Source organism: Notamacropus eugenii, chromosome 5 (assembly GCF_028372415.1).
Source record: "Notamacropus eugenii isolate mMacEug1 chromosome 5, mMacEug1.pri_v2, whole genome shotgun sequence".
Taxonomy (NCBI): domain Eukaryota; kingdom Metazoa; phylum Chordata; class Mammalia; order Diprotodontia; family Macropodidae; genus Notamacropus; species Notamacropus eugenii.
Window position 1 is genome coordinate 201,547,043 of NC_092876.1, and position 12,869 is coordinate 201,559,911.

Genomic DNA, 12,869 nt, shown 5'->3' on the forward strand with positions numbered 1-12,869 from the left:
ATGTGCCATATAGTATTTCTAAGATGGCAGAAAGTGAAAACACATAGCAGTTTCTTAAAGGTTGGGAATCACTGCTTTAAAACATTAACAGGATTCAGAAACACCAAGAACAACAAGTCACTGACTTTACCTTTCTGGCCATGAAATTTATTGCCAATTTTTGGTAAGATGTTTTTGGGGCTAAGATGGCTGAGATTGTCAAGGAGCAAAAGAATGATTAAGAACAGAGTGGAAAAGTGAGCAAGCAAGCTAAGAAAGAGCAAATGAATCCTGGTACCCTGGAGGGCACTGGAAAGCCAAAGTATGATAGAGGAGAAATTGACAGTCAGGAGCCTTAAAAAGGATGAAACACATGACACACAAGCATTGGTATCTTAGCTTAGTCACTTTGCATTCCCTATGCCCTGAAAGAAGAATGGCTAGGCTGCTGTTCTGCCAAAGGGATTTTAAACCTGGGGTCCATGAATTTGTTTTTAAATTATATTATATTTAAATTATATTTTAATATAATTGGTTCTCTTTGTATTATATTTAAATTATATTTTAATATAATTGGTTCTCTTTGTAATCCTATGTATTTTATTTCATGCTTTTAAAAACATTCTGAGGAATAGTCTGTAAAGTTGGCCAGACTAAGAAAGAGATCCATGACACACAAAAAAAGGTTAAGAACCACTGCTCTCTGAGTTTGATCACTACATATTCAGCAGAAGTTGGGCATGCAGACCTTTTTAGCTTCATGTCAGCTGGTATTTTAAATATAGCTGATCATGTATGATTTTTTCTTCAGAATAAAAAATGTTTTATATTAAACTATTTAGATGTGTACTAATCCATATCATAATCAATTGCATTTTATATACAAATAGATTTTTAAAAAAACCTTAATCTAGTCACAGAATTGGGAAGGGAACTTGGAAACTATCTAGTCCAAATTCCCTTTCTTTTACAAAATCCCTCAAAGATGGTTATCAAATCTTATCTTGAATGGACTTGAGGTTTTTCTTTTTCCTATTTCCAGGTTTTTTTAATGATTAATTTATTCTTAGAGCTCAACCTGAGCTATAATTTTATTATAACTGTGAATGAAGACAAAGTAGGAGTTATGTGCAGAGAATTTTGACAAGGTGGCAGGTTCTGAGAGAAATAAAAGTTTAGTTTCCTCAGTAGTTCCTGAGTCACTCATTTGTCCAGTTTGACCCTCATTTTCTCTCTTCATTCTCTCAGAGTTTATTTAGATTAAGAATGCCCATATAATATCATTCCCTCACAAATAATAATAGTATTGATGAGAAAGCACTATTTGTGATGAATCTTCTGATAGCAAAACTGAAAAGCTCTACGCAAGTAATAAAACTATATGAGAACAGTCAGTGAAACACAATGTAATAACTGATAAGGCAACTTGTGGTATGCAACTGAAAAATTCATTTTAAGAAACTGAAAAAAAAAGTTACCTATTGGAACTCCAGGAGATCCAAATAGATTTACAAGTTGGAAAGCAAATCTCTGGGATAAGGGCAGACCAAAGGAATTAGGCACAACACTTAGTGAATCTCGACTGTCTTCAGCTTGTACATATTGTGATGACTTGGACTCATTTCTTTTGTGAACACTGGTACCAAAACTTCCAGAAAAAATATCAAAGTCGAAACCAGGATGCTCAGAAGAAACTTCAGCAGACAGTACAATATCAGACTTATGATCTGAGATTTCCAAAGAAATTAGATCTCCTTCATTCAGCCTATTCCCCACTGTTTGTGATTTAAACGTCAGAATTCTTTTCTCACTTGCAAACAAAACCTTTAAAACGGCCCTTCGAGGAAGATACAAAGTCTGTCTCAGCTGATGGAATGGTACTTCATGAGACTGAAATTCTTCTCCAGGGTTGGATGCAAGACCTATGGGAAAATCCTGGTTAAATCGCAATGGATTATTTTGGAGAGTCATTCCTTCTGGCTTATTCTTCTCTTTATGATTCATTTCTGAAATTCTGTCATTTTCTACAACCAAAACGTTTTTAAATGTGTGACTGTCTGTTAACAGAGCATCCCTGTTCTTTTCCTCTACACTAAACACAGCTTGTCTTGGCAGGTGAAAGTTTGGAGCCAAATTAAAAATCCTTCTGGGTCTTCCCTTCTTAGTAATTACTGCTGATGTTTTCCTTTGGACACATATTTCAGGCAAGTTGCTTCTAAGGACATTAGTTACTGTCTCTATGAATGGAATTAGGTCTGTAGGTTCTCTTGGAGAAGATGTCAGCTCCTCATTTCTCAATGCATCAGCATTCTTCTCCATTAGTGCTTGCAAATGGTTTTCTGGTTCTGTGTCTTCATATTTGTGGACAAGTCTCATCAGTTCCCCAGGGCTGTCAGGACAAGTCTGCCTGGAACACCTAGCTTTCTTTTGTCTCTGTGGGTTTATAAAGTTATGAAGCCCCTCAGGCCAACCAGCAAAAGAGGGCTGCGCGTCCAAATCCCACTCTAGTTTTTCATCAGATAATGTGGCTGAGAAAAAAGCCCAGCAATTTGTTTGATTCCTATTTGCTCTGTGCCCATATCTTAAATTTTCATATGAAGAGTCAAATTTGCATTGATTAGGCTGCATTTCTTTATCACTGAGGCTTTCAGCTGACATGCTATCCTCTTCTGTAAGAACACAAGTGGCTTTAGAAGACATAACTCTATCCTTAATGCTGAACACCACGGAATGACTCAGTTCAGCATGACTGTCAGCCTTCATTTCAGAGGATTTGACACTTGGTACACAGGGATTATTCTGTCTTCCTACAAAGTTTTGAACCATCATCTGATGATTAAATATGTGTCCAAACACATTTTCATGAGGAATGGATGTCAAACTTAACTGATACAAGCTGTCACTTTTTGCAGTTGAGTCACATCTTGGTGGACTTTCCAAAGTTGCAGACGTGACAGATCGAGCATTAGAAACACTTTCTTTTTCAAATTCAGGTTTTAGGCTTTTATTACTTTCCTCACTGTGTTCATTTATAATATCTGTTGATGTACACCCCAGATCTCCAATGGACATGGACACTAAATTTTCATCATTCTCATCTTCTGAGTAATGTCCTTCACTTTCAGATGTGCCTTCATCTTCTGGCACAGGATGACTTAGGGTTCCATATGATCCTTTCTCCATCGAGTTACCATTACTATTCTTCAGTTTCCTATTTCTTCTCCTGTTTCTCCTCTGACTTGCTTTGCTAGGTTTCTGTCCAGTTTTCTTCAAATTTTCTTCTCTAAATATAGAAAACAGATATTAGAAAATTTACAACTATGCTATTTAATTTATTCTGCATGACAAAATGATGGTGGTTTTTGTGTCATGTAATGATATTAGCAGACTTCCAGCACTATACTGCATAGACCTAAACAATTTATGTGTTCTCAAGAAAGTAGAAATGCACATTATACACAATCAAAAATTTAAATACAAATACAAAATAAATTTACTTTTAAAATTCCATATATACTTTAGCATATACTTTAAAGTATTCTCACATAACTTTTTAAATCAATCAATTTTATAAAATAGTTACAGTGGCAGTTTCTTGAAACAAAGAAATTCTGTCTTCTTAGTACTGCCTCTTAATCTACCAATAAGCAATTGAGATGTCAAAAAGTAAATTCATTTTGAAACACATTTTGTTCATTCTCGGAACAACAGTGGCTTCCTAATAGACCAATCCACCTAACTTAAACAACATTTATTAAGTTCATAACATGTGCCAGGCACTGTGGCAGGTGCAAGGCATATGTAGACAAAAAAAGTACCTACCTTTAAGGAGCTCACTTTTTGACTCACAAAACTGATCTGCGATATTGACTTTTCATATCAATACTTAGCCCATCCCTGCGTCTGTTTCCAAAATCTGGGGTGAGCAAATTCCCTAAATGACAATGATTATTTCTTTGTCTAGCTTATAAAAATGAATTTGCCTTATTTGACTTTATGGTGGAAGTGATTTTGTCCTAAGGGATTTTTCTTTGTGTGTGTATCACTTTCCCTTCAACCTTTATATAAAAATGTGGTTGTTACTTTTCTAACAATGAGAAAGTAAAGAGGGATAGGATAGAGTAGGTACAGAGAATGAGGGGAAAAAAACAGGCAGAAAGACAAAAAAAGTACACAAAAAGGAGGAGTAGAGGAAAAAAAAAACACAGCCACAGTGAAAGAGGGGAAAGGGTAAAGAATGAAGCAAATAGACCATGGACCTTAAGAGTTGAAAAGAGTAAGCAGAACTTTACTGACCTTGTACCTGTTTTCACTTTCAGATTGTGGAATAATTTATGAGAGGTAAGAGGTGAACAAATCAATCTTTTATCTTCCAATAAGAGATAAAAGTTCTATTTCCATGTAACTGAATATTGGTTTAGAAATGTGAACACTACAAGATAATGATCTCAATACAATTCTGATGGGACTTCTGTGAGGACAGCCAAACTGGAGGGACAATTCCCAAACAGCAGTATCATCAATTATCTCAAGGGTCACTAAAGTAAATGTTTTTAACAGCTAATCTCTCAGAGCCTCAGTTTTTTTCATCTGTATGGTATGGTGTGTTGTCCTTCATCCTCAGAGACCAAAATGACACCACCATGCCAGAATCAGGTTACATCTGACTGTGGCTGATCAGGCCAACATGAGCTCAGAGTTAGGCACAGGTTAGGCAAAATAGTCCATGTGAACATTTGGGGTGGATTGTCTAAATTTGTGCATCTTGTACTTCTTCTGAGCTATTGCAATTCTGGTTTGCTCATACAGCAAACGCAGTTAATACCTTTCTCATAGGGTAGTTGTGAAGAAAGTGCTTTACAACTTTTAAAGCATTATGTATCAATGGGGTAGCGATTTAGTTCCTTAGGGTTGGGCATGGTTGTGAGCCATTCTTACTTTCCTTTGTACTTTTTTGGGGATGGAGTCATTCATCCCTTTGAGCACTCCTTCAGCTGCTTCCCTCTGGGAAGGTCTGTTTGTTCTAAAAATGGCAGGTTTCATCTCATTACTAGCCCAGGTAGTTACAGTTACAGACCAAGGAAGTCTATGGCACCAAAAAAGGATTAAGAACTTGGTATTCATTATCTGTTCTATGAAGTTGTAAAAATGAATCTCTAATTCTTTTTTTATTTTTAGCTCTGAGCCCCCATTTCACAGAATTCTATCAAAAATGCTGTCACTATCTTCCAGGAAGAAATCCTTCAAAAACTTCTTTCCAGATATATTCCCAAATAAATATAACTAGAACAGCAAAATCTAGAGTTACCAGTTTATCACAATTGCAAGTTTAAGGAACAAAATAAATGTTTTAACAAAAAAGGGTCAACAAACTTTTAAGGAATAGACATTCCTCCTTCCAGCTGGAAAAGGCACTGATCTCCAGTGGGGTAAGAGAGAGAGCTAATGAGAAAAGAAAAATGAATCACTACCTTGGACTCTTCACTGGGATTGGGGAAGGATAGTAATACAGCATCCTTCTCAACCACCTTGTGCATGATCTACACCCATAACCTGTGTTGTGGAGTCTGGCACTGACCATCTTATAGCATCACTTCTCTTCCCTGGCTTCTACTGTCCAGTTCCTGTGACTTTTCCATCTTCTTATCTTCCATTCTTACAGCTCCTCTGCTTTCACAGCTTCTCTGTATCTATCATCTCTCATAGCTCCCTCTCCTAACTGATGAGGGGAGAGACTAGAAAGATTAGCTAGGGTTTTATCATACTAGACCAAGTGGATGCGAACAAGAAACAGTAGTGAAAATGAAAAGGGACACTTGCCTGAGATAGTTCCTAGGTTTGACCAAAAGGATTTGGCAATGAATTTGAGATATGGGGGAGATAGAAATAGAGGAAGGGAAGTATCAGTAATGACTCTGAAGTAATAAGCTTGGGTGACTAGGAAGATGGTGGTGCCAACAGAAATGGAAAAGACAGGGAAAGAACCAGGTCTAGAAAACAAAAAGTTCAGTTTTTATCATGCTGAATTATAGGTTTTAGCTGGACATCCAGGTAGAGATATCCAGTAGTCAAGGGGAGATTTGGAACTGAGGCTTTAATGGAGATTAAGGTTGACCTAATGCGTAGAGGTATGGTTTTTCAGTCATGTCTGACTCTTTGTGACTCCATTTGGGATTTTTTTGGCAAAGATACTGGAGTGGTTTTCCACTTCCTTCTCTAACTCATTTCACAAATGAAGAAACTGAGGTACCCACAGCTAAGTGACTTGCCCAGGGTTATAGAGTTAGTAAGCATCTGAGGCCAGATATGAACTTAGGAAGAGGAGTCTTCCTGATTCTAGGCCCAGCCGGCTATCCACTGACTAGACCCTAGCAGCCCCACATATAGTATAGAGCTATATGAGAGGATGAAAGTGTTATGGGAGAGTATAAACAAGAGGATGGAAGACCAGGTCTGGAGGGATGCCTAGATTTAAATGGAAAAGGAAAAAGTAAATGAAACTGATAGGGTTTGCTGATGAAAAAAAGCAGTGAGAAAAGCTATCAGAGAAAATATCAAGGTAGAGGGGTGATGAGAAGTGTTTATCAGGCTGATCAATGTTGTCAAATGTTGCAGAAAGGTCAAGGATGAGAACTGAAAAGATACCCTTGTAAGTTTTCAAAAATAACAAAAAATGGGACTAGTCCATGTTGGAAGGATTATAGAAAGACAAGAACACTAATGAATGTGTGGAGCTGAGAGTTGGTTCAGCCACTCTGGAAAATAATTTGATTATACAAAGAATATGATTTAAATATTTATACCCTTTTTGGGGGGCATTTTATATTAATTTAAAAAATTTTTATTTTTTAAAAAATTGTTCAGTAATGGTATATCCCCTTTCCTCTCTCTTTTGCTTGATTGAGCAAAAAATAAAACAATAAACCAATTTAAGTGATCCAAAAATGGCCAATACCAATCTTTCTCCTGTCTGAAGAGTTCCAGTTCCATTTAACAAGAAACTTTCTCCCAATAAGAACTGACAGGAATTTGATATTGGATATAAATAGTATGTGTATAACACTTCATTTTCCCCTTCACAGATTACAACCCCAGACATTCAAAGAAATAGCCAAATATCTTCCTTGGTTGGGCTGCAAGATACTAATGGAACCTGAGGTTTCTCTTTATCCTACCTTTTGATAGGAAGATATTTCTTTCCCAAGTCCCTATCCTCAACCCTCAGTCATAGAATTGTCAGCCTGGTCCTCATTTCTGTCATTCCAGCTGACTATCTAGCAAGGTTGCTACACAGTAGCAAAATTAGCATACTCTTTTACACAAAACTTCTACAGCTAGATATATAACCCAAGAGAGTAATACAAAATAAAAGGCCATATATACTAAAGTATTCATAACAGCACTTTTTGTAACAGAACAGAAACAGAAAGAATATGCCCATCATCTGGCAAATGGCTAAACAAACTTTGGTATATGCATGTAATGGAATATTACTGAGCGTAAGTTAATTATTGTGTGTAATATGACTAGAGAGAGGCACAGGAAATACTTTTTTGAACTGATGCAAAGTGAAATAAAACTAAGAAAACAATATACACAGTGACTACACCAATGGAAATGGGGGATAAGAAGAACAAAACCAATGAAATTAAATACTGCAAAATTAGAATGACCAAACTTATCCCTGAAGAAAAGATATGAGATTGTATCTTTCTGAGCTTCTTTTAAGAACAGTTTTGGAATACTGCGTATAATGTCAGATTTTTTTTTTTTACATATTGTTTAGTGATGCTTCCTTTTTATTCTTTGTTATAAGATTTCCTTTTTAGGGGTGGGAGAAGACATAGATTGGGAAATGTAGGTGATGTAAAAACAAGAGAGTATTTACTATTTTAAAGAATAAGCCATCAATAGCCTTGAAGACAGCTGGCATAAACTTCGGAGAACAGCTATCTATAAGGCTTACGTGATTCTTTGATCAGTCCATTATTTCATAGGCAGATACTTTCTCTCCCTGTATAAGTAGCAATGCAGTTCTTCTTAATGTATTTCTATGAGTCATCCATAGAGGATTTATTCCACGTGCTAAAGGCCTCCCTGTGGTTCTCCTATTTTGGTATACCAGTGAAGCAATTAGACCATCTATTATTCTTCACTTTTGCTACATGACCAGCCCACTTCCTTCTCCAGGCGTGCAAGTCAGGGATGAGGTCTTCAATACTCCTGTTTGCAAACATAATTCTTATTGATAGTAAAATACAGCATACTTATACCAATCATATATTCTTCTAATTTCCTTTGGCTTACTTGCCATTGTGATTTAGGGCATTCTTTAAATTACAGCTTCAATGTAGCACCAAATAAATATTCCTAATAAAAATATGGACTTTTATGGCAGTGAACAGCATGGGATCACTAAAAGGGCTGTGAAAATTCCCAAATATAATTCCATCTATTTTTCTCATTTTTTGCCCAATTCACTATTCATGTGCAGTGCCTATCCAAGACATATATTGATAGAATCATTCAATGGACTTCCCATGCAAATAATATATGTTGCAATTTGAGAAATATACATTTAAAAATATCTCTATTGGTGTTCTTTCCCACTCCCAGCATTGAAAATTAATAATATACATCCTCCCCTTCACTAAACACTCCCTCTTAACAAAGAAAAAGAAACATTGAAAAAGTGACAAAGTATGCAACATTCTGCCACCAGTCTCACCTACCTGTTTAGTTAGTCAACAAACATTAGTTAAATGTCTACTATGTGTCAAGCTTGGTGCTGGATACTAGAGATACAAATACGAAGAATGAAACAATCTCTACTCTTAAGGGGTCTGCATTTTATTGAGAGGAATGAAGTGTGTTCTATCATCTATTCTCTAGAAAAGATTGCTCATTGCAATTAATCTGAATTCAGATGCCATTCTTTTTAGTTTGATCATTGTAGACATAGTGAGAATTGTTCTCTCGGTTCTACTTTCCTCGTTGTGTATTACTTCATATAAGTCTTGCCACATTTACTTGGATTTCTTATATTTGACAATTCTCATCACATAAAATTGCATTCATATGCCACGACTTGTCATTCTCCAGTAGATGGACATCCACTTTGTTTCCAGGTTCTTGGTGCCACAAAAAAATGTTGCTATGAATATTTTGTTATATTTAGGGGCAAAATACATTTGTGGACAGGACACAGGGCTTGGGGTCAAGTAGACCTGGCTTAAACTTGCCCAACTGTGTGACCCTGGGCAAATTAAACTCTCTCAACCTCATAATGTTATGTCCTACATTGGTTCTCCAGGATTCATAGCAGAAGGAACAAATCTCTCTTTTTTTACTTCCTACATCCTAACTGAGAAACTATGGTATTCATTTATTCACTCAGCAGATATTTCTTGGGCACCCAACACGAATAAGGAACTGTGTAAAATGCTACAGTAGTAAATAATATCCTTTATTGTTGTTCAGTTGCTCCAGTTATGTCTGACTCTTCATGCCCCATTTGGGGTTTTCTTGGCAAAGACACTGGAGTGGTATGCCATTTCCTTTTCCAGTTCATGTTACAGGTGAGGAAACTGAGACAAATAGGGTTAACTGGCTTGCCCAGGGCCGCACAGCTAGTGAGAACCATACTGAACTCAGGAAAATGAGTCCTCCTGACTTCAGAGGCAGTACTCTATGCACTGTGGCATCACCTAGCTGCCCCAAACAATATCCTAGACAAGTATTTATTATAGAGACTGACTCGAGGAACAAAGTAAAATGAATGGGTTGTACTCAATGTCCTCTAAAGTCTCTTCTAGCTCTAGATATATAAGCTCAAGATCTTCCACTTGGTTTTTCTGCATGGTTGACTACACCAGTATCTTTTGAATAATTATGGATCTGAGGAGGGTGCAGAAGCTTCCAGGCTCCATGCAAGCAGCACCATGTCATCTATGAACTCAACACCTGAAGAACCTCATCATCAATGGGGGAACAGCCTTCTTTTTAACTCTGCATAGGAGACCCTCCACATCACTGGCAACCCTTTTGGTGAGTATTCACATCCCTGTCATATTTTCCTTGGCATTGCTCAGTGGACTGTTGAGCAGAGCTATCTCTGATTCTCTGTGACATATCATTAAACTTTAAATGACTTTAACACAATGGTGGAGATGATCTTCACAAGAGAGATATTGCTCAGGGTCACACAGGTAGTAACACTGTGCCACTTAGCTGCCACTGTTTGTAGGAAATTATATGCAAAAGCATAGCCATTGTCTTCTCATTTTTTTTTTTTTAAATCAAGGAAGTCTGTAACAGGTTGCCTTGATGATTCTCATGAAGACTTTGGAGACAAGAAAAGACAGGTGAGTGGCTGTTATCTTTTCAGAAACCTTTTCTTTCCTTTTTTGGTGGTGGTGGTGGTGACAAAAAGCATCTCCTATGAACATTTCTATTCTTTTGTATTCTTCTCTTGCAGTCTCAAAAATCAATCCCTGGAAACCTTTAAAATTCTGTCATGTTCAGCATGCATTTCTTCTCTATATATCTGATCAAGTCCAGGTGGTCTTCTCAATTTCATGTTCTCAAATGCCCTTGATATGTCCTCACCTAACATGTTGGGTACTTTTTAAAAATGGTGTTTGAGATAGAGAAGTAATATTTGCTTTCTAGGTGTTCCATGAGAATGTCACTGCATATACTCATAGCATGGAGACATGATCTAATCCATGCTATCAGTGAATATGTATGATGAACTGTGTCAGACTGCAGTCCTACTGCACAAGGCATGACAAGTAATAAGACTGACCTGAGTCTTTAGTTCTCAGAATCACATGACTTTTCCAGTACGTTATTTACTCTAGCCCCTGTGTAGTGCCCTGTGCACATTGGGTTCTTAATGAATACTTGCTGAATGAATAAATGAACTCCATGATTCCTCGGTGAGGACATAGGAAATAAGGAGAGAGACTCATTGCCTCTACTTTAAACCCCAGGGAGCCAACATAGGGCAGATTATTTATAAAACCAGATCCCTTCAACTTTCCTTGAGATATCTGTGCCTTTTCTGCTTAAAAACACTACATTTCTGTTACAGGATTTTCAATTTCTAGGAATGAAGATTTAGCTTAAGGTCACTGAAAAACATCTTGGGAGTATTTTTTACTTATTAAAAATACGGTAACTAAATTGACACTAATTTTAAGAGCACTGAAAGTTCAAAATCTTCTCTATTGCCATAAATATAAAATGAAAGAAAAAATGAAATGATATGCTTGTCAATCACTACCTCATCTTATAAAATGCATCTTACTATCTAACTACTGCTAGCCTGGCTCCTCAATAGATACCCACATAGATTTATACTATTTTTACCTTTGTTTTTAAAAAGACATTGTTCTTGGTCTAAAATACTGAAATAACTCAAAAATTACATTCCCTGGCCTTCGACAATCTAATATAAAGGGCACTCGTATTAGTTACTATAAGCAAAAAGTACATACCAAGGAAGATGTATTTAATGAGTTTGCCCTAGTCTTTCATTCTAGTTTCTGAATTGTTCATTCATTGTCCAGCAAATTGTTGGTCACCTGTATCATAAATAACACTCAAAAATATTTCATTATTGGGAAAACATCTTTTGTTTAAAAAAACCCAAAGAAACAAATATATCGTTGCAAATATGAACTGATATGGTCCCCTGCTAAATAATAGCTTTGAAATTTAAAAAATTATCAAAGTTCTAAGCATATAACTCACAAAAACCTACTGGTAATATTTCTACTCTGTGGAGTAATTATGGAGGGACAGGGATAAGATGAGAAAGAATGGATGGGTTGCAATCTATAACAGTAACACACTAATGAGATTATCGATCTGCAGAAATATCAGGGGATAGCAAATGCTTGAAATAAAACAGATTTAATTAGGGAAGGATAAGAAAGTAAAAGGAGACTTGGAGAGAAACTGAATGGGCTTCTAAATATTTTCAAGAGTCTGGTGGAACTAATTCACAAACTGTTTTCTTTTTCCTTAATACAGAAGTATCATTAGCATTATATTCATGCCTGTCAGTCATGATTAGGATCATTTCAGAGATCACAAATTGAGTAGAGTGAGGACAGGTGAGCAAGATTGTTCTAAAGAAAACTCAGCAAGAGCTGGAGACAATGACCAAGTAGAAAAGAAGTTAAAGCATGAAAATAAAGATGAAAAAGAGGCTGGATGAACTGGAATTCATTGGGAAGTAATCAAAGAAAGAGGAAAAGTTTCACGGAATGCTGTGTTTACACAGTCTTTCAGAGGAAAAAGGTGGTAGGGAAGACACTGAGTCAGACAATTTCATGTATGGGCTGCAGGTAGCACTATCAAATTGGGCCAACTTAATTGCTGTCTGGAGGGACCTCCAGGAGCCTGGTAGTGAGATTTAAAGGTACTGTGAAACTAGCTAGTTGTGCACATGGATAGTACATTAGAAAGTTGACTACTGGCAACTCAGGGAATATCCGTATTATATAAACTGCTGGCAAGCATTTTAATTTAATAATGAGGATTTATATGCAAGCAGTCATGGAAATCATGAAGTGTGTTTATTATAACTACCTCTTGAAGGATTCACAAGCTTACCAAGCTAGAATAGACATCTGTATAATAATAACTCATTTATGCCTTCTTATCTTTTAACTTGTTCATGTCTCCCATCAGTCCACCATAGACATCTACTCAACATGCTGGAGGCCTTCCTCTAGGTCTTTCTATGAACCACAGTTCATAAAAACAGGAAACCAAAACATGAAGTTTCTAAAAACAAAAATTTCTATGATATATATAAGGGAAACACAAGTAAATTGTCAAGAAGCATTCTTAAGATAGCCTTTGGTATTTTTTTAAGT

The 12,869-nt window shown here is 36.5% G+C and overlaps 1 protein-coding gene across 11 annotated transcripts in view; it reads right to left on the minus strand.

The window, feature by feature from the left end:
- The window catches only part of LOC140505674 (uncharacterized), a 71,347-nt gene that overhangs the window by 13,876 nt on the left and 44,602 nt on the right, over window positions 1–12,869 (minus strand). For all 11 annotated transcript variants that reach the window (XR_011967604.1, XR_011967605.1, XR_011967606.1 and 8 more), the window contains one exon: window positions 1,458–3,262. Coding sequence is in view for 8 of the 11 variants with exons in the window: in XM_072611887.1 (XP_072467988.1) it covers window positions 1,458–3,262 (1,805 nt within the window). In the remaining 3 variants the exon portion in view is untranslated. The remainder of the gene's footprint in view (window positions 1–1,457; window positions 3,263–12,869) is intronic.